This window comes from Schistocerca piceifrons, chromosome 1 (genome assembly GCF_021461385.2).
Source record: "Schistocerca piceifrons isolate TAMUIC-IGC-003096 chromosome 1, iqSchPice1.1, whole genome shotgun sequence".
NCBI classification, from domain to species: Eukaryota; Metazoa; Arthropoda; class Insecta; order Orthoptera; family Acrididae; genus Schistocerca; species Schistocerca piceifrons.
The window spans coordinates 913,250,560-913,273,893 of NC_060138.1; the positions used below are offsets into that span (position 1 = coordinate 913,250,560).

At 40.0% G+C, this 23,334-nt stretch overlaps 1 protein-coding gene across 2 annotated transcripts in view; it reads right to left on the reverse strand.

The window, feature by feature from the left end:
* The window catches only part of LOC124717044 (TRPL translocation defect protein 14), a 166,747-nt gene that overhangs the window by 139,773 nt on the left and 3,640 nt on the right, over nt 1-23,334 (reverse strand). For both annotated transcript variants that reach the window (XM_047243710.1, XM_047243720.1), the window contains exons 3-4: nt 22,115-22,152; nt 21,954-21,991 (exon numbers count right to left, since the gene is read on the reverse strand). In XM_047243710.1, coding sequence (XP_047099666.1) covers nt 21,954-21,991; nt 22,115-22,152 — 76 coding nt within the window. The remainder of the gene's footprint in view (nt 1-21,953; nt 21,992-22,114; nt 22,153-23,334) is intronic.

Below are 23,334 nucleotides of genomic sequence, written 5' to 3' on the forward strand. Positions count from 1 at the left end.
GGTTTGCCTTTCCTTAATTTTCTTCTAAGATAAGTCGTAAGGTCAATATTGCCTCACGTGTTCCAACATTTCTACGGAATCCAAACTGATCTTCCCCAAGGTCGGCTTCTACCAGTTTTTCCATTCGTCCGTAAAGAATTCGCGTTAGTATTTTGCAGCTGTGACTTATTAAACTGATAGTTCGGTAATTTTCACATATGTCAAACCTGCTTTCTTTGGGATTGGAATTATTATATTCTTCTTGAAGTCTGAGGGCATTTCTCCTGTCTCATACATCTTGCTCACCAGATGGTAGAGTTTTGTCATGACTGGCTCTCTCGAGGCCGTCAGTAGTTCTAATGGAATGTTGTCTACTTCCGGGGCCTTGTTTCGACTTGGGTCTTTCGGTGCTCTGTCAAACTCTTCACACAGTATCATATCTCCCATTTCATCTACCTCCTCTTCAATTTCCGTAATATTGTCCTCAAGAACATCGCCGCTGTATGGACACTATATACTTCTTCCACCTTTCTGCATTCCCATCTTTGCTTAGAGCTGGGTTTCCATCTGAGCTCTTGATATTCATACAAATGGTTCTCATTTCTCCAAAGGTCTCTTTAATTTTCCTGTAGGCAGTATCTATCTATCTTACCCCTCATGAGATCAGCCTCCACATTCCTACATTTGTCCTCTAGCCATCCCTGCTTAGCCATTTTGCACTTCCTGTAGATCTCATTTTTGAGACGTTTGTATTCCTTTTTGCCTGATTCACTTGCTGCATTTTTGTATTTTCTCCTTTCATCAATTAAATTCAGTATCTCTTCTGTTACCCAAGGATTTCTACTAGCCCTCTTCTTTTTACCTACTTGATCCTCTGCTGCCTTCACTATTTCATCCCTCAAAGCTACCCATTCTTCTTCTACTGTATTTCTTTCCCCCATTCCTGTCAATTGTTCCCTTATGCTCTCCCTGAAACTTTGTACAACCTCTGGTTCTTTCAGTTTATCCAGGTCCCATCTCCTCAAATTCCCATCTTTTCGCAGTTTCTTCAGTTTTAATCTACAGGTCATAACCAATAGATTGTGGTCAGAGTCCACATCTGCCCCTGGAAATGTCTTACAATTTAAAACCTGGTTCCTAAATCTGTGTCTTACCATTATATAATCTATCTGAAACCTTTTATTATCTCCAGGGTTCTTCCATGTATACAACCTTCTTTCATGATTCTTGAACCAAGTGTTAGCTATGATTAAGTTATGCTCTGTGCAAAATTCTACCATGTGGCTTCCTCTTTCATTTCTTAGCCCCAATCCACATTCACCTACTACATTTCCTTCTCTTCCTTTTCCTACTGACGAATTCCAGTCACCCATGACTAAATTTTCATCTCCCTTCACTACCTGAATAATTTCTTTTATCTCATCATACATTTCATCAACTACTTCATCATCGGCAGAGCTAGTTGGCATATAAACTTGTACTACTGTAGTAGGCGTGGGCTTCGTGTATCTTGGTCACAATAATGTGTTCACTATGCTGTTTGTAGTAGCTTACTCGCATTCCTATTTTCCTATTCATTATTAAACCTACTCCTGCATTACCCCTATTTGATTTTGTATTTATAACCCTGTATTCACCTGACCAAAAGTCTTGTTGCTCCTGCCACCGAACTTCACTAATTCCGACTACATCTAACTTCAACCTACCCATTTCCCTTTTTAAATTTTCTAACCTACCCGATTAAGGGACCTGACATTCCACACTCCGATCCGTAGAATGCCAGTTTTCTTTCTCCTGATAACGATGTCCTCTTGAGTAATCCTTGCCCGGAGATCCGAAGGGGGGACTATTTTACCTCCGGAATATTTTACTCAAGAGGACGCCATCATTTAATCATACAGTAAAGCTGTGTGCCCTCGGGAAAAATTACGGCTGTAGTTTCCCCTTGCTTTCAGCCGTTCGCAGTACCAGCACAGCAAGGCCGTTTTGGTTAATGTTACAAGGCCAGATCAGTCAATCATCCAGACTGTTGCCCCTGCAACTACTGAAAAGGCTGCTGCCCCTCTTCAGGAACCACACGTTTGTCTGGCCTCTCAACAGATACCCCTCCGTTGTGGTTGCACCTACGGTACAGCTATCTGTATCATTGAGGCACGCAAGCCTCCCCACCAACGGCAAGGTCCATGGTTCATGGGGGGGGGGGGAAATTTATGTATTAGCTTATAAATATAACTGATATTAGTGTTGCAACACTATAGTATTTTATAAATTTAGTCATTTTATCACATACCCCAAAATATATTAAAAAAACTAGACTTTAATGTATATCACAAACCCTCTTCTTCACATCTTCACAAGGTCGATAGAATACTACTCACATGAAGTAATCACATTATTAAATACCTTATATAATTAATTTCTCTATCGTAAAGATACTCTGGCTTTTCTCAACACTTCCTTCTATTATTAAAGAGCCTCTGATGGCTTTAGCTTTTGGAACTAGTCAGTTCTTTTTTCTTCCCCTACTGGTCTCCTAAATATCACTGGAGAAATGTACTTCCTTCTATTATTAAAGAGCCTCTGATGGCTTTAGCTTTTGGAACTAGTCAGTTCTTTTTTCTTCCCCTACTGGTCTCCTAAATATCACTGGAGAAATGTGAAAATGATTAAGTGATACACTCTCTGACTGAGCACCAAACTATCATCTAATAGGTAATTCATCTGCTGATTTTAAAAGCAACTTTTAATGACATATTGAGATGCTATTAGACCACCTTATTTAAACTCCATACTTTCAAAGCTCAAGCAATCCAAGTTGCTGCACTAACAGCCCATTTCTTCTGTATCAGTTTTCATCCTTTCCTCCCTGTGCTGGACGTAACTGCTCTCTTCCACATCTTTTTTCCAGTTCAGAGTGGTAGCTCATCTATACTATATTAATGCCTTCCATTTGCACTTCTACAGCATCTTTTTACCTTTTCCTTACAAACCTGTCTTCAAATTTATCACCTTTCAGATTCTCTGATTTAGATTTTTTATACTTCGAGATTTCCTTTTCTAGTGACCAACAAGAATTTACATCCAGTTCAATCCACGGAGTCTCAAGCCTCCCTCCATCCTTCATCACCACCCACTAATTGCCATCTATTAACACAGAGACATTAGTTTATGTTCATTGTGCCATAGTAATGCTACAGTACCAATCACATAGCATATGTGCTATACTGACACCCTTATTTCAGCAATGTAGGTACAAGGATTGTTAGAGACAGGACTAGCACTAAATGCCCAAACCTCTACTATGACATTAATTATGTTGCTTATTGGCATGACATTCACAAATGTACACATAAATTAATAATGCATGCTTCCCAAAGAATAACAGTAATAAAGCCTTTGAATACTTGAGGGCCAAAATGGAATTAGGTTCATCTGAAAAATATCTGTTTCTATGAAACGTGGTGATATGAAATTTAAGGATTGGATCAGCTATACAGGATTTATGAAGCACTATGTACCTACAGAAAAAACAGTGTGAATGATGATCAACGAGTTCATCATGTAATGTAACTGGCAGAAATTTGAAAAACAGTTTAAGACAACTATGACTGTGGGCCTTCCAGTATCCATGACTGGATGACAGCCTCCTCTAAACTTTTCCACTTATTACTGACTTCAGCTATATGCATCCAAGTTGCACTGCATGTGGTCCAATGTCATTACTCACCTTCCATAAGGCCAAAGTCTGTCTTTATGTCAGGCAGTCCAGCAAAGAATTTCCTCAACCAGCTACCATCAATTTGTCTGGTCATGTGCCCTTCCCAGTTCAGTTTCATTTGTGTTATGCCATAATGTCTCTCTCTCTTCCTGCCCATTCCCTAATCAATTTGTTTGTCTTCCTACCCTTCTTAGTAATTACCAATATGCACCTCTCCATTGTTAACTGGGTGACACTCAGTTTTTGAATGGTTTTCATAGGAAAAGTTAGTGTGTCACTGATTGAAGTCAGAACTGGTGCCATACACCAGTTGTAAGCTTCCCCTTTTAGACTCGTCACAATCCTATTTTGGAAACACTTGTGTAAACAAAGAGCATTCCAAGTCTTTATTTCATTGTCCATCCAGTCATCTTTAATTTCCCTCACAAACTCATCAACAAGTTCTACTACTTCATTGTTAATTAGTAACACTTTCTTTTCACTTTATTGGGTTATACATCACTGACTCATTATAATGAGACTTTCAGGCCTACTTTCAAACTGGCTGTATGAAGTTCTTCATTCATCACTGAAGGTTATCTGAACTTGAGGCAAACATTACAATGACACCTGTAAAATGAATGAGGTTCAGATATGTCCCTTCAGTATGTATGCCTTACACGTTTTTGCAGTTTCAGGGTGCTGAAACTACCTTTTGGCCTGCTGGGAATAGTTTTTATGTTACAGAAAATTCTTGCTAACTCTGCCCTCACTTCAGTTTCTGCCTACTCTATAGAATCAAACGGAAGTTGTTGACATTGGCATACATAGTCTTTAGTATCCTAATGTATGTGGAATCTATTCTCTGTTCATCAAGAGCTGTCTGTACATATTTTGGTGGGTGAAACCAAGTCAATACCTTCCTCAAAGTCTTTGAATTCCCAACAAAGTCTTACTTCACACTCAAAATTTTGTTCATTACTTGCAGGTGATCCATTATACTATAGCCAGTTCTCCAGGTATAACACAAGAACTGCAATCTACAATCTCTGCAAGAGCACTAGGAAAGTAAGTGGGTGTGCATTAATCTAAATGTAATCTTTGTTTAAAACTAAAGGATTTCACATTTTTCTTTACCAACAAATAGTCTGCCAGATTGAGGAAATTTCATTTTGTCCCTTTAAAAATTATCCTACAATGAGAACTTCAGAAGCTGCACTCCTTTAAAGAGAAGATGTATAGTAGCAATATACAGCATGATCATTAAGCAAGAAATATTTTCATAAACAATGCAGGTTGCTTATAGCTGAAACTTAACAGATGATATAATTTTGCAGTAACTTTGAGCCAAGACATTGGTTCTTTGGGAAACCTCCATTACGAATACATAACCGTGCTTTCACAGCAGTGTAAGAACACCAAAGAAAGTAATTACTTTACTTCTAAGCTACTTAAAGCATTATTTTACAAATACAACTTCATAATTTTGATGAAAATGTATCCTAATTTATGCTCTTACAATGGTCTCTAATATGTGCTCATTTAACTTCTGAGAGTTTAGCCAATCTGTTCATTTCATTTCATAAAATGGAAACTACAAATTAGCCTAACACCCAGAAGCATACTATTAATATAGGTAACTACACACAGCCATTTTGAAGCCTCTATCATCTTACTCCACATGATATCATGAACGACGGAGCACAAATATGATATCTGCAGGTAATGATTTTCCATTATCTTATAGTGGGTTTGGGTGGAAATCAAAGTAATTTCATTTGACACTTGGGATCTTCTTCCAACTACCATTATGTTTCAGTGGTTCAGACATCAAGAAAGCCTGTTGGAGATGAAAATTTGTCAGTGCAGCCCCAACATATACTACCACAGAAAATGTGTTTCTTGATCCTGAGATGACAGAAGAGGATGTGCATTGGAAGATGACAAGGCCATTACAAATGAAACATACAACTGAATAGGAGAGAGATAAGGAAGAAACTGTTCATGTCCTTTACAAAGCAAATACCTTGGTACCTTCCTTACGAGATTTAGGGAAACCTAAATGTGAATGGGTAAATGAGCATTTGAACTGTTCCCTCAAAGATATTACAGTGTCTTAAACAATCCCCCACTATTCTTGATGAATCAGCAGGAGATGTGCCTGTAGTAAGTGTGCTCTTGCAACTGGAAGGCAATCCTCTCTAAAATCTTACCCATCTTCCTGTGAAGCCTTTGGCAGCCAGTTGATTCTGCCCACATTTAACCGAGGTGCAGAAATACTATACATTTTAGGTTTATTCCCACAAGTCAAAATTACTATTCAACAATAAAGCAGTTATGTACCTGATCCATACATGCTGTGGTAACCACATGGGTCTAGTTCCCCTCTAATAGATTAACCTAACAAGGGAAGGAAGGAGATAGGATGTTACTGAAATAATAAAGGAAAAGGGGCCTACTAAGCAGTCATCATAGACTGTCTTTAATGGGCTCTGGCAGTTTACCTAAAATGATTTACGAAAGCCATCAATACCCAAACTCTAATGGCCAAATGAAGATTTAAACCCTACTTCTCTGAGACACTTAGTGACTTAACCACTGTTTGATAAAAAAAAAAAATCAAGCAAGTGAAAAGTAGTGCCTTATGTGTACACATCACAATAAGAGTGTGTTTCAGGCTCTGAATGATGTTGCTTGCTGTTTACTTTCTACCAAATGTGCCTGCATTTATGAATATTCTTGAAGCACCAACCACATTCTTCTAAGTGGTTTAAGAAAGCATACTTGAGTAATAGCAGTAGCAGGAGAAGACTGAAAAGATTCACCGATACAGTTATTGTAGAGGAGAACAATACTATTCCCATTTTTAATTCTATACTCCAGGCAAACAGTGCTTTTATTTTGAAAGCTTTAGAGGAATTCTGAAAATCTGGTCATTTATGAGTTTTGGAGTGCTGATTATGAATTTCAATTTTATATTTTTCATTTTTCCCCTGAAATGCAAAACAGTTAAAAAAGTCAAAAACATTTTTTTTTATTGCAACACAGACAATGCATATTTCCAGTAACATCGTTTTACATTAAATTAAACAATCCGAAATGCTCTACAATTTTGATCCTAATGATTGTTTTTAGTTCATCGTATCATTTTTCAGCAATCATTTATGAAAATTATAGGAATTTATTGATTCATCACATGGCATTGCTGAATAACTTCCAACTTTTATCACCTCTTATTTATGCAATTTCTTTGGTTTTGTACTTGATTTCTTCTTTCTCTAGTTTATTGGCTTCATTGTGCAATATTACTTCAAAAAATTGAAGATAATGAGGAAACAAGCAGTTTTAGGGATTAAATTATGCAAGACAATGTGTAATATGCCAATAATGGTGTTTCAAACAACAGTAACTCCAGGTAGGAATATCTACAATATAGAAAAAGACAGATTGCTCCTTACCGTAAAGAAGATGTGTCAAATTGCTACACGCACAATTAAAAAACACTCACAAAGCTTTCGGCCACAGCCTTCGTCAGTAAAACACACACACACACACACACACACACACACACACACACACACACACACACACACACACACCAGCTCCAGCATCTTGGTCACGCATTCCATCCCAAGATGCTAGAGATGGCAACTCTGTGCACACAAGGTGTGCTTCTGGGATGATGGCACAGTGGCAAAAAGGAGTGTACCATATGACACTCTGGCCAATAGCCTCATGCTGCCATGTCTGTCTGCAGCACACGTGTGTGTGTGTGTGTGTGTGTGTGTGTGTGTGTGTGTGTGTGTGTGTCTTAATTGTGCCTGAAGCAACTTTATGCGTCTTCTTTCAGTCAGTAGCAATATGTCTTTTCATACATTGTCAGTAATCGTGGTTATTATTTTCAGTAGATGGACAATTCTTTACAGAGGCACAAATCAACTTTTCATTATCATTGTTTCCAAAAGTTTCCCTTGAGTCAACTGCCCTTACCATCCTACCTTTTACAAAATGTTTCAAAGCATTTTTGTTTTATTCTCTACCTTTTGTCACTTATGAAAATGCGACAGGTCTGGTACTCAACAAAAATCAACTCTTTCCATAGACGCTGTTTGTGAAAAAGAGAGTGCTGAACTGTACAAGGTCCATACGCTGGATAGCCCAGAGAATGAGCAGATAAGGAATTTTGTACTGTAAACTTGTTTCATTTTCTCTTAAATTCACGAGACAACCAGAATACGCCACAGAGTAGTTCAACCTATCCCTCTGGTTAGAGGTATTAGTATAGTTTGGCATTTGCAGTGCTGGCATAACATGTTACAAAACATTTTTCTGAAAATATAATATGGAGTACACATGCTTCCATTCTCAAATATTTTTACAATAGCCCCAGACCTCTGTAACAAGGACGATGTAAGGTTAACATCCAAGGTGACTGCTATAGTCAGGTGCACATAAGGAGGCTGCAGCACTATGCATTCCACACAGACAAAATAACTCATCACCACCAGTGTGCTCTGCCCTGTTCCCTGTCTCTTACTCCTGCTGTTGCCTACCTGGCCACAGTTTCTACTTCTGACTGACTACATTTGGAAAACTATTGTTCTGCGGGCTGCTCAATGCACATGCTGCAGACAGACATGGCAGCATGAGGCTATTGGCCAGAGTGTCATATGGTACACTCCTCTTTGCCACTGTGCCATCATCCCAGCAACTACCTTCTTATTTGCACACTGCTATAGTGCCAGCCCTGGGCCTACTAAGAGCTACAAAGTAATTTTTCACAGATCCCACTATTGTTGTTTGAATGGAATTTGTCATTGCCATTTTCTGATGGAATACTTAAGACTGTGGATCAGACAGTAATATATACGCCTGAAACAGCACGACTAAAATTAAATCACTATCATGTGAAAACTTCACATAGCTGTGAGTTGTCTCTTAGACCCATGCATGATCAGTCTACTTGTGAAGTGAGTGGATGTGGGTTTAATGGCAAGAGACAGGACAATGGAGTTAATACAGAATTACACACTTATTCTGACAACCCATTTCAGAATACTAGCTCAATAAAAATATGAGAAAGAAATTATGATTATATAGTCCACAAACTAAGAAAATTAAAGTCTAAATTTGAGGAAGTATTAAGAGATATCAAAGTCTGTCCATGTGTGTTGTTCCAACTGTCTGAAAAGTCAGAACTTTTACAATTTCAATAAATTGCACACGTGATGACTATTTTATTTTATCAACATCTTTCATCCTTACACGAATTAGGGAAATGACAGGTCTTGTCAAAATCTACATTAGTCACATTAGTAGGTAGGGAAGTTGAAGTGGCTGCACACAGATCATCTCTATCATGGTGATAACAGCACAATTGTGATTGGACATCTGCCCTCGAGGTCACACAGTAATTACTTGTATAAACAGCCCTGCACCCACTGCCATACTGCTTATCTTTGAGTTAATTTTTTAAAGATTTGTAACTTTGTGCCAATTGTGTGACTGGCATTTAAGCCATGAATATCTGTCCTTCAAGACACACACACTAAGTTATATCAGAACCATCACTTTAGAGGTTAATGTAGGGAGAGAAAATAAAAACTGATTAATCATTTAACTTCAGAGATGGTAGTTTAATTTAGACAGAATGGCTGCAATGATATGTAAGTAATAAGTGTTAATTGTGGCAGCAAAAGGAATGTAGAAACTCAGATGTAACCACAAACAGAACATTTAAGCATAAAAATACAACGTCTGGGATTGGCATTGTAAAAGTAAATCAATGTGAGCAGTAACAGTAGTTGTACTGTGTCATTAGATTATGATATATGCTGCACTGAGCTCATGTCACAGAACAAACATATCATGATAGACTAAGACACACACACACACACACACACACACACACACACACACACACACACACACAAAGAGAGGCTAACTGTGATTAATGCCAATAAATGTATAACAAGAAGCATCATGATTAGAGCACCTAGCAATCATCTCGATGGAAGTGGAAAACCATCTCCACAGCACACACAAAATAAAGCTAAACCTTATGAAGGACCATCCAGATGCAGCCTGTGTTTGCAATATAGACCAGATGCCTGCAACCTGTATCCGTGCCAAGTTACAGGTAGCCAACAATCATTGGTAGATGAAAGGCTGTTGAAGCTCTCGTTATTCTTAGTGTTTTACTGCACCTATTACTATGCAATCGTAAAACAAATTTCACACTTAACTAATTTGGGACAGGTCAATAGAATGGGCACATAGAATTCCCCTTTAAAAATCATTCAGTTTGTAAATTGGGCACCACATGAAAGATGTGATCAATATTTGTTTGATCTGACTCCAGTTACAAATGGCGAAAACAAAGTTGCAAATATCTGCTGAAACATCAGAGAAAAATGAGGTGAGGGAGTCAGGGCATTTTCCTTCTACCCTGTAGAAAGTCTCACGTAATCTTTAGTTCTGGGCAAGTTTTCTGTAACTCGCCCCTTTTCCCAAAACTCAAGTACTTTTCCTTCATCCCACTTTCTTTTACTTCAACCCTTCTAACAGAAGCAAATGGCTCCTAAAGTTCACATGCTTCCACATCTTTCATGCTGAAATGTTACTTATGATTTAATCTAAAATAAATACTGTGGCAAGGGTTGCCAAAATTATACAAATCTATCACCTCTGTACATGATCATTTCTTTATTTTCTAATTCTTCTCCTTAGAATACTTTCTGTTACTGATAATTACAGCATTTCTGCATTATCTGCGTTGGAATATAATTAATGATTTCACCTGAATGAAGGAATCCACATTGTGGTGACAGACATATCTGTAGTTTAGACCAAGGTCTAGGTTAGGTTGGAGGGGTCACTAGTTGTAAGTTGGTTGGATTAAAAGATGGGGAAAGGGGCCAAACTACGAGATCATAAGCCCCTTGATCCAAATAAAACAATGCCACAAGTGTGAGAATAAAACAAATGAGACTGACAATTCAAAACAGAATGAAAGGAAAAATCACATGACCTATGAAGGGCACCAAACACGTAAATGGACAAAAGGGGACAAGAAAACGACAGAAACACAAGAGATGGGATGAAGAGATTAAAACAACAAAGCAGATTAGCATGGCTGTCTGACTATGAGAATAAAAAAGGAGAAGCCAGGCACCCTGCAACACATTAAAACCTCCACCCTAGAATCACTAGGGTGGAGGACACAGAGGGACAAAGAACATGCACTAAAACTTAGCTCAAATGATAAAACCCACCCTCACAAATAAAACGTAAAACTAAATCAGCCAATGAGGCATTGTCAGATAAAATTAGTGGCAACGAGTCCAGTAACCCAAGATTTCGTCGCTGGGCAGTCAAAGTGGGACAGTGCACCAGAAAATGGGCCACTGTCAACTGGGACTGCACCGACACTCAGGCAGTTGTTCACGGCACAGGAGGTAACCGTGGGTCACCCAAGTCCCCGGCATGGTAGTTCAGCATGTTCAATCAGAGGGTTGCTCGCCCTCTGTAATAATAAAAAAAAGTGTAAAGGAATCAACGATCAACTTCAAAGGATGTCTTGGGGTGTCCACCCAGACCAAATGCAACGAACAATACCGCAATACCGGGGGAAAAAAAGAACATCAACCCACATGCTGGCAATATGGAGCCAGCAGAGGACAACTGATTCCCTGCAAGAGGCTTGCATGGAAGACTTCTACACATTTGTAGTCTCCTTAATGACATGCAGTTTGTTGTGTGTACTGTTATGCCATTCCATCTCCCAAAGCCGAAAAACCCAACGAATGGAATATGTCAGAACGCAGGTCAGGGTCAGAGATTCCTATCTCCAGAAGGGGTTTCTGTGTAGCCAGTTTGGCCAGCCTGTCGGCAAGTTCGTTGTCTGATGCCGAAGTGTCCTGGGTTCCACAAAAAACACCACTGAATGATGGGACCGGTCCAGGGCATAGATCGTCTTCTGGATGGATGATACCAAAGGATGGCGAGGGGAGCACTGATCAATAGCTTGTAGGCTGCTCAAGGAGTCAGTACACAGAAGAAACGATTTCCCGGGGCATGAACAGATATACTGAAGTGCACAAGAGATGGCCACAACCTCTGCAGTGAATACACAGCAGCCATCGGGCAAGGAGTGCTGTTAAAAATGGCCTCTGTGGATGTAGGTGAAGCCAACATGACCATCAGCCATCGAGCCATCTGTGTAAACCACTTCAAAGCCCCGGAACACGTCAAGAATCTAGAGGAAGTGACAACGAAGAGTGGCAGGAGTAACTGGGTCCTTAGGATCATGCGAAAGGTCCAGATGAATCTGCGGCCTAGGTTTACACCATGGAGGTGTATGCGGATGGACCTGGACTGGAGGTGGTAAAGGGAAGGACTCCAGACAGGAGGGATCACATGCAAACTGCAATCGTTATTACTGACCTGGGCTGCCAGTACAGGAGATGAACTGCCAAGGGGTGAAAAAGGAGACAGTAATTCGGATGCTCAGGAGAAAAATTAGTGTGTGCAATGTAACTGATGAGCAGTTGTGCATGTCAGATCTGCAATGGAGGGACTCCGGCCTCCACAAGGATACTGGTCACCGGAATCGTTCTAAAAGCTCCTGTAGCTAGGTGAACGCCACAGTGGTGCACTGGGTCGAGTACACGCAGCGTTGAGGGCACCACTGAACCATAAAGCATACTCCCACAGTCTAGGTGGGATTGGACAAGGGCTTTTTAGAGCTGCAGCAGCATAGAGCGATGTGCACCCTAGTTGGTGTTGCTCAGGTAGCAGAGGGCACTGAGGTGCTGCCAGCACTTCCACTTAAGCTGACTAAGGTGAGAATGCCAAGCCAATCGGACGTCGAAAACCAGTCCTACGAATCAATGTGTGTCCACTACAGTGAGTGAATTGTCATTAAGGTAAAGTTCTGGTTCAGGATGAATGGTAAGACACTGGCAGAAGTGCATAACACACCAGTTTGCGGCCGAAAACTGGAAGCCGTGGGTGAGAACCCATGACTGCGCCTTGCGTATGGTTCCCTGTAGGCACTGGTCAGCAACACCAGTACTGAGAAGTACGAAAAGCAGAAGTCATCTGCATACAGAGAGGGTGAGACGGACTGCCCTACAGCTGCTGCTAGACTGTTAATGGCCACAAAAAATAGTGATACACTCAATACGGAGCCCTGCGGGACCCCATCTCCTGGATATGGGGGGCGAACTATGGGAGGCGCCAACTTGGACACGGGAAGTACGGAGCAACAGGAAATTCTGGATAAAAATCTGGAGCGGGCTTCTGAGACCCCACTCATATAATGTGGCAAGGATATGATGTCACCAGGTGGTGTCATATGCTTTGTGCAGCTAAAAAAAAGACGGCAACCAGGTGTTGGCATCTGAAAAAAGACGGTTGGATGCAGACTTTAGGGACACAAGATTAACAGTGGTAGAGTGACCCAGGAGGAAGACACCCTGAGATGCAGCCAGTAGGCCACCCAAGTCCAGAACCCAAACTAACTGCCGACACCATACGTTCCAGCAGCTTACAAACAACGTTGATGAGGCTGATGGGCCAATAGCTATCCACATCAAGTGGGTTTCAAACAGTTCTGAGAACCAGAATGATGGTGCTCTACTGCCATTGCGATGGAAAGATGCCATCGCACCAGATCCTGTTGAAGATGATGATGTCGCTTGTAGTCAGATGAGATGTTTAATCATCTGACTGGATCCGACCCAGCCCAGGAGCTGTGTCAGGGCAATGTGCAAGTGCGCTGAGGAGCTCCCACTCCGTAGATGCGGGCCTTATAGGTTTCACTATGGCGTGCAGTGAACAAGAGGACTTTACTTTCCATCCGCCGTTTGAGGGTGCAAAAGACTGGGGGTAGTGCTCTAACGTAGAGGCTCGAGCATAGCACTCAGCAAAGTGCTCGGCAATTGCGTTTGCATCAGTACATAGCACACCATTGATGGTAATGCCAAGGACACCTAGAGAAGGGTGCCGCTTATGTCACTGTACAGCTTGCCGACACACTGTAATTACCTCAGCGACTTCTGGCGACTACCAAGGGACTGTCTTTCACCGGGGCCACCCTAAAGATCGAGGGATCGCGTTTTCTGCCACAGAAACGATTGTGGTAGTCACCTGCTCAACCATCACATCGATGTTCCCATGTGGGGGAGATTCAATGGTGACAGCAGAGGTGAAAGTTTCCTAATCCGCCTTGTTTAAAGCCCATCTGGGCAGACGTCTGTGGGCCTGACACCAGGTCAGTGACAGGAAGATGGGGAAGTGGTCACTACCACACAGGTCGTCATGTGCTCCCCAGTGGATAGATGGGAGAAGTCCTGGGCTGCAAATCCATAAATCAATGGCCGAGTAACTACCATGAGCCACAATGAAATGTGTGGCAGCCCCAGTATTTAAGAGGCAGAGGTCGAACTGAGACAGCAGAGTTTTGACATCTCTGCCTTGGCCAGTAAGCATGGTGCCATCCCACAAGGGATTATGGGCATTACAATCTCCCAAAAGCAGGAATGGTTTAGAGGGTTTATCGATCAGTGCAGCAAATACATTCAGGGTACTGCACCACCTGGAGGATGCAGACAGTTATTTCCTGCATCGTCCATATTCAGACAGCCAAAGCTTCAAGAGGGGTTTGAAGTGGCACAGTTTCACTACAGACTAAGTTTAACACATAAACAAAAACAATCTGACACTATTTTAGTCGCTACAGCTCCTGTAATATCCCTTATAGCCGCAGAGGGCAAGGGTCCGCATTCCCAGGAACCATGCTTCCTGGAGGGCAATGCAAAAAGCAGGTGTAAACCTTAACAGTTGCTGTAGCTCAGGCAGGTGGTGGAAAAAACTGCCACAATTCCACTGGAGGATGACATCATCATGTGACTGGGAAGGTATGGAACATTCAATGAGGGAGTTTACACCTCAGGGTCACCTACTGCCACTGACTTTTTGCCTAAGCAGTCTATATATGTTTTGTTTGAAGGCCTGGCAATATCCAGGTCCTCAGCAGATGTCAGATCTCCACCCCATCCTCAGACGCAGAGCTTGTAGGTAGCAGTGGTGTGGGTGCCACCACAAGTTCCTTGTTCTTGGGGGTCTTCTTTTTCAATTTCTCGCACTGTTCCTTGGGTTTCCCTGGCTGCGAGAACTTCACTGAATCTGTCTCTGGGACTGAGGGTGAGTGTGAAGACCTGTGACCAGCTGCTTGTGGGCTCTTCAGCCACTGGCAGGTGTCACCGTTCCCACTAACAGAAACATGGGAAGGGAGTCACCCAAAGGACCCCTCCCTAGCGAGAGGAGCTGAAGAAGCCTTACACTTCTCTGGCTCAAAAGTGGGGACCGAAATCCCCAATAGTTAGGGGGGGGGGGGGGGGGGTGTTACTACCAACAGATGATGCAGGAGGAACAGGGAGGGAAGTGGTCCCCCACCATCAATGGGGCAGTAGTCTCCCAGTTCTGAGAGGCGACAGGAATTTGAGGAACTGTTCTCGTAGAGGCGGCGTATGAGGTGGTCATAGCCACAGGATGTTGGTGCTCAAATTTCCTCTTTGCATCAGTGTAGGTCAGTCGGTCCAGGGTCTTATATTCCATGATTTTCCTCTCTTTCTATAAAATCTTGCAGTCTAGCGAGCAAGGTGAATGATGCTCTCTGCAGCTGTGACAGATGGGAGGTGGGGCACATGGAGTACTGAGATGCGATGGACATCCACACTCTCAACACATGATGCTGGAAGTACAGCGGGAAGACTAATGGCCGAACTTCCAGCACTTAAAACACGACATTGTGGGAGGGATGTACGGCTTGACGTCACAGCGGTAGACCATCACCTTGACCTTCTCAGGCAATGTGTCACCCTCGAAGGCCAAAATGAAGGTACCGGTGGCAACCTGGTTATCCCTCTGACCCTGATGGATGCGCTGGACAAAATTAACACCTTGCTGCTCTAAATTGGAATGCAGCTTGTCACCAGACTGCAAAAGAAGGTCCCTGTGGAATGTAATACCTTGGACTATATTTAAGCTCATATGGGGCGTGATGGTAACAAACATCCCCAACTTGCCACAAGCGAGTAATGCCCATGACTGGGCAGAGGATGCTGTTTTTATCAAAACTGACCCAGAGCATATTTTGGACAAGCCCTCCACCTTCCCAAACTTGTCCTCCAAATGCTCCACAAAAAACTGAGGCTTCATGGACATGAAAGATTCCCCATCAGCTCTCGTACATGCAAGGTACTGGGGCGAATAAGCTTTACTGCCGTCCTTAGCCTGGCATTCCTCCCATAGTGTTGCCAGGGAGGGGAATGACTTGGGGTCATATTTCTTAGCATTGAAATTAGACTTTGCCCACAGAGACTGCTTGCGGCAGACCACCAGCAAGAGATGACTTACTACGCTTCATGGCATGTCATCCACCCTGATGCCACCCACTCTGACCACGGGCCCTGTCCACAGGCACCACCCAGCTGCAGCAAAGGCCACCTGGCAGGATGGCCATTGCTGGGAGTCCTGATGCCCCAGGATGATGGGCATCTGGTCCTTGCCATACATGGGGAGTTAACAGTGCAGGCATGAGCATAGTGATTCCTGTGTTGTCAGAGGCCTACAACCAACAGGGCACATGGCAGCCCCAGCACAACTGACTGGTTACCATGCCGGATATGAGGTGCAAAGAAGTCCACGGTCATCGTCAGCACAGAAAGTGACATTGCATAGTGCTTGGTGGAAACCACACCCAGGAAGATGTCCTCGCCCAACGACATGGAGAATGAGCAGGACTGCAATGTGACAAGACAGTGGGCTAAAGATCTCAATGCACAATTGACACTATGCACCATGTAAGGCGCCCTTCCCCAGTCGGTTCGCTCTTTGGAAAAATTTTGAAAAATGGAGGTCAAACCCTACAGGGGACCATCACATAAAGGCTGAAACATGTGGGACTCCTTTTAGTCGCCTCTTACAACAGGCAGGAATACCTCAGGCCTATTCTAACCTCCAGACCCGCAAGGGGCCTCACTGGTTGTAAGTTAGTGGAAACAATGAATGTGGATATTAAATGTACATTGTTATTTCAAAACAATTCAGAGTAAAGTTGATGGCTTATTTTACCTCGGAAGCTAATAGCTTCGTTTATCATTGTTTACTTGCGTCCGGAGACATGCACTAACAAGAATGCCAAGGTGCAGAAAAAATAAATGAAAAATTTATTACATGCCTGTGTTTACCTACCACTGCACACACAGTTTTTCTCTGATTATTCAATTTGATTATACTCTAGCAAGCAGTATGGTTGGTACATTAAATAGATAATATTTCTCCGTGTCATTCCATGTCAAGTCACCCAGGCCTTGACACCAACCATGTCAGATTTTGATGAAACTTGATACAATTACTTCTTTCATCATCCTGAAAGCACTTGTAAAATTTTTTTGCTCTATCTCTTATAGTTTTTTTTTATAAATTTTTAAAGTTTTTAGATTTGGCTTTGTTTCAGTAGTTGGAAATTGTAACTTAAACGTGTCCTCACAACTAAAAAAAATTGTATATTAAAGAATACTCAAGATATCAGTATGAAATTTTGGAATAAGTTTGTGTATTATATCTAAATGTTAAAAAAAATTACCATAAAGATATATTAAATTCTTCAAAATGAAAAAAAATTTATAAGTTTTTTATTTTTTTTTAGCTAACGGATGTTTAGTTTTACAAAGACTGCAATATCTAGAGTCTCGGACCTGATAGAAGGCTCAAATTTGTTTTAAAATACTCTTAATTGTATAGGCTATTAGATAAAAGAAAAATTATGTTGGCTTTTTAACCTGTTTAATAGTTATCTAATTTTTAAAATAATATTAATCATATTTTAAAAATAAAAAATACCAAGTGACTTAGACACCGAAAATAAGTTTTTGTCTTCTTGGAGTAACAATGTACACTTGGATTTTGTATTGTTACTCCTGTGTTTTAAAGTAAAAAATTATTACAGTGTTAAATAGTGCTTGGATAGTATTTTATTAAGTTTATTCGAACTCTCAGTAAGTACTGTTGCTTAGTTTACAGAGATTCTTTTCCAATATCCTATAAAAGTAACCAGAACAGTAATCAGACCAAAAGTGAAATCAGTATGTCAGATATTCAAACCTATAGTGTAGGGTTATTTAAAAAATCTGTTTCCAAACAACCTACACACCTTCAAAAAAGTTACAACCAGTATCAGAATTGAGTGAGGAAGAAAAAGATTTGATCCACTTACGATCTGGAATTAATCTGTGTGAATTTAAAAATATATGTTCACACCACAGCTACTACTTTTTAAATGTTTTTGAAAAGTATCAAACAACATGTGTAGACCCACTAAAAAACACAAAAAGGCCATCAAAAAATCGTTGAGAAGTGTAGGTTTGGATCTTTCTAAACAATTACTGACAAAAAATATTAGCATAAAACCTGGACAAAAGCTTTGCTCAACATGCCGTAACTTTTGTGAGGAAAAATTAAGAGTTGAAGTCAATGAAAGTGAAACAGATGATGAAGTCATGGTTGAATTAGAATCATTGGAATCCAGAAATGAATCCCTCGTACAAACAAACATTGCTCTTTATTATTTAGGTTTAACACCGATAAAGCTTCATGGCTTGTCAGAACAAAGTAAAGGGTCTTATTTTAAAAGGAAGGTTAGCAGTATTGAAAAGACTGCAAAAAAGGCGGTTTCAAAAGCATTAAAATATGATGCACCAAGTTCTGATGATGACGAAGAAGATAAAAGTGTGGTTGAGAAAGCAAAGGATTTTGATGTAATGATTTCTCTTATGAAAGAAGATTTCATCTGTTGGGAGGTCTAGAAAAATCCAGATTCTGACCTTGGCTCCAGATTCTTGGACTCGAAATAAAGTGATGAAAGAATTTAATGTAAGTGAGTACATGATGCGACAAGTTAGAAAGCTAAAATCTGAAAAGGGTATTTTGGAAACTCCTGGTCCAAAAAAAGGTAAAACTCTTTCTGAAAATACAGTAAGACTTGTAACAGATTTTTATGAAAAGGATGAAAGTTCCAGAGTGCTACCTGGAACAAAAGACAAAGTAAGTGTTCAAAAAAATGTGTACATGCAAAAAAGACTCATTTTGTGTAACTTGAGAGAACTCTATTATTCTTTCAAATGGGAGAATCCCGACGTAGAAGTAGGATTTTCAAAATTTTGTTTCTTGAGACCTAAATGGTGTATCCTTGCTGGTGCTGCAGGGACACACACTGTATGCGTATGCAGTACCCACCAGAATGTTAAACTATTACTGGATGCTGTGAAAATTGAAGAATCTTATAAAGACCTAATTAAGATGCTTGTGTGCAACACAGAAAACCAAAACTGCATGCTACATCATTGCAACAACTGTCCTGCAAATACTGCACTAACAGAGTGCTTAACTGAAAAACTAAGTGAAGATTATGATTTAGAAGAAGAAATTGTAATCAGTCAGTGGGTTAACACAGACAGGGCAGAAATGATCAAACAGTCTATCAGTGTTGAAGACAACATTTCTTTATTGGTTAGGTCATTGGAAAAGCTCACCCCACACTCATTTATAGCAAAATCCCAATCAGCAGCCTTTAAAAGATTGAAAGAAGACCCACCACCCAAAACAGCAATTATTGTGATGGATTTCAGTGAAAATTATTCCTTTGTTATACAAAATGAGATCCAAAGTTACCACTGGAATAGAGTTGGTTGTCCTCTACACCCAGTTGGAGTTTTTCTACGAAATGAGGAAAACAATATTTTTGTTTCCAACCACTGTTTTATTAGTGATGACCAAGAACATGACACTGGTTTTGTTAACTTTGTACAAAAAGAAATTACAAAGTGGCTGTCATTACATCATACTGACATTGACTCAGTTCACAACTTTACAGATGGTTGTGCTGGGCAGTACAAAAATAGAAACAGTTTTAAAAATTTGACTGAACACTTGAGAGATTTTAATTTGAAGGCCCAACACTTTTTTGCAACAAGTCATGGGAAGTCAATTTGTGATGGCCTAGGAGGAACTATTAAAAGAATTTTAAGGAAAGCCAGTCTACAGCTTTCAGACAAAGAACAAATAATGACAGCAATCTATGTGTATAAGTTTTGTGAAAAAAATATTGAAAACATTCATTTTCACTTTATTGACAAAAAAGAAGCTGATTTGCTACGGTTAAAACTAGAAAAACGGTTTTCAGCAACCCGAACCATTCCTGGAACTAGAAGTTTTCATAACTTCAAACCACTTCCAACAAACAACCTTGAAAATAGAAGGACTACAGATAGTGTAAAACCCTCCTTAGTCTTTTCTTTCCATTCTTCTTCTGATTGGGTTCGTGTTGAACCATCCATAAATTGCTATGTGGCTGCAAATTATGATGGTAACTGGTACTTTGGACTGGTAAAAACAATATTCAATGATGAAGAAGATGCAGAAATTCTATTTCTACATCCTTCAGGACCCGCTGCATAATTTTACTGGCCTGAAAGAGAAGATTCCTGCATAGTGCCTTTGGAGCACATAGTCTGTATTAGACGCACCTCAATCAAGCGGCACTGGGAGAATGTATTACTTCAAAAAAGACTGTATCAAAAGAACTGAAAGCTCTTGGATGAAGTGGAAAAACAGTTTGAATCAGCATTAATGTTTATTAAAAAGACAAAATTACTCAAAAAATTCAATGTTTCAAGCAATCAGTTGGGTTATACATAAGTGTCGTAAGTAAACTATCTTTGTACATAATTCTAATGTAATCTGCTATAGTTAATAAACATGTTAAAAAGCCATCATTATTTTTGTTTTATGAAGTAGCCTATATGTTTAAGAGTAAATTAAAACAAATTTGAGCATTCTATCAGGTCTGAGACTCTAGATATTGCAATTCTTATGAAACAAAACATCCGTTAAAAAAAAGAAAAAATACATATATATATTTTTTTCATAGAAAATATTAATATATTTTAATAGCATCATTTTTATCTTCAAATATGTATAATAAATAAACTTGCTGCAAAAATTCATGATGTTATCTAAAAGAGTTTTTAAGATAAGCAAATTTAAAGTTTTGAATACAAATTAAACTGACCATTTCCAAAGGTTCAGAAAACGCAAAACATAAAAACTTTAAAAATTTATAAAAAAACTGTAAGAGATACAGCAAAAAAAAAATTGCAGGTGTTGTCAGGATGGTATTAGAACCATTTGAGCCAAATTTCATGAAAATCTAAGGAAGTGGGTGTAAAATTTATTTTTTATTGGGTGATTTGATATGGAATGACCCCTCCCCAAATCAAAACAAAAACATAAATATATCCTTAGCTACATAAATACACTGCTCAGCCATCATGTCTCCTCATTTCAGATGTTATCAACAAACACTTTGGGTTAGACCATGGAAACTAAATTCACTTTGGCGAAACACGGCCATACATAACAGAAATTTTGAGTATATAGAAACCAAACAAAGTTTTGTAGACTAAAAATGCTATGAAGAACAGCTTAGGACAGGGTTAAGAGAGCAAAGTTTTAAAACATAGTGGTGCAGAAGGCCATGATAAAGATCTTAAGACCTTCAGGTGTCAGAGCAACTAAGTCTACAACACTGGAAAGATACCACCACTGCATAAGGTATATTAAATGAACTTTGGTTAGAAAAGATACTAACAATAGTCTCAATCACACCCAATTTGTTCCAGCAACGAGTTGTGACCAGAACAATGACGACTAATAAAATATACAGACTTAAATATTGCAGCTGACAAAAGCAACAGGAAATGCTAAATATACAATGGAGCAACAGCAGTTAATACACATGTCAACAGGTATGTGAAACAGGAACAAAATCTTAATCAACACTAACAATTTACTGTTCTGTCTCAAATTACTTTACTGTGCCCTTATACTGCTCCTTACCTGTAATGCCATCAGAATGATAATTCAACATTTTGTACAATACAGTTTGCTCAATTATTTACCACTGTTAGTGAATCACAAGAATCAGTCCAACACTTCACATTTACCATGCATTAGGAAACACACACACACACACACACACACACACACACACACACACACGAGTAAATCAGTATCAAAGTCCTCTTCTCTTCAAGAATTAGTATATATGCGAGAGCATTCCGCAGTACTTTTGAGCACACAGACAAGGAGAAGGACAAAGCGTAGAAGGCTGCATTCACATTGTAAGTACATTACTGACAATTGTACTCACCCTCTTGTGCTGAGAGATCTGTGAATTTTATCCCACCACTAGAAAACAGATAAAGAAATTTTGACATTAATTGACAAGTACATAAACATGAGCACAATATTTGTTCAAAATTGCAAACCAATGTGAAAGGTACCAAATTTAAATGAACAAAAACTACATACCTCAAAAGAACTGTTGCTGTTTCTGGTACTCTAAATACCTGAAATTGTAAAGAAGAAAGTTATCTTTCAATCTGTCACATAATAGTATGTCACTTGTAATAGAGAGTTCTCGAAAAAAGAATTTTTTGGCAACAAAACTTAATAATTAATTCTGTAATATTTTCCACATAGTGGTACACATCTGATGACTCCCATGCCACCTGCTTCTCTGCTATTCAGTCACTTATTGCTTATTAGCTTCTTTCATAAAGGAAACCATTATGGATGCAGAAAGCATAAACTGCTAGTCAAAAAGAAGTGGCTTTAACAAATATGTTATTTACCAAGCACTACTAAAGACCTTATGCAATATCAACCAAGCACTCTTGCTGTGGGTTATTTCCAACTTAAATAATGTTTGCAAATAAACAGCTTCCAAACATCACAGAAAACTGGTTGCTATCAGTTTTCTTGACATGGAGTTGCTACTTCTAAATCAAGTACCTCCTCAATTACCATCATGAAGCTGAGTGCATCCCTTTCCAGTTCTCCCCCAAGGGAAAGTCCCTGGCAGTAACCGGGAATCGAACCTGGTGGGGTACCTTGCACTGCCGTCACACACACTGGCCACTGAGCTACAGAGGCAGACTGATCATTATTACCATTCACACATATAGAATACATAATGCTAATATGCACAGGATGAGAAATACAAGCCCTTACTGTGAACACGACAGTAAATTTCCATGATGGACGTATATCCTTAAGTGGATATTATGTAGCAACAGATTGTGTGTTCAATCTGTAAATTATGATTTTCACACCAAGCATGTTGCATATGTACAGTGCACTGGTGGTGTCTGTGCTGCCACGTTTCTTGTTTCCATACGTTATTTACCCTCACTTTATGTTCAGGGACACATACAGATGCATTGAACTGAGGATAAGTAGGTGCTCACTAAGGGTTATGTCATTTGCAAGAAGACACCTCCCCCCCCCCAATTCATTTTCTGGGAGGTCTTGGGACAACTGTGTCCTGAAAAATTCAGAGGTCCGTACCACTGTAGCTCAATCACTTTCTGGGTAATATTTGCAAGATAAATGCTGCTGTCTGTGCATATTGTTGGGGTGTTGAGAACCAATAGCACACTAAATAAGTTGGATAGTCAAGATCTTATTCAACCCAAGCAGACAAATTGGAGAGCTTGCATGTGGCCAGTGCCTCTGCAGTAACCACTGAT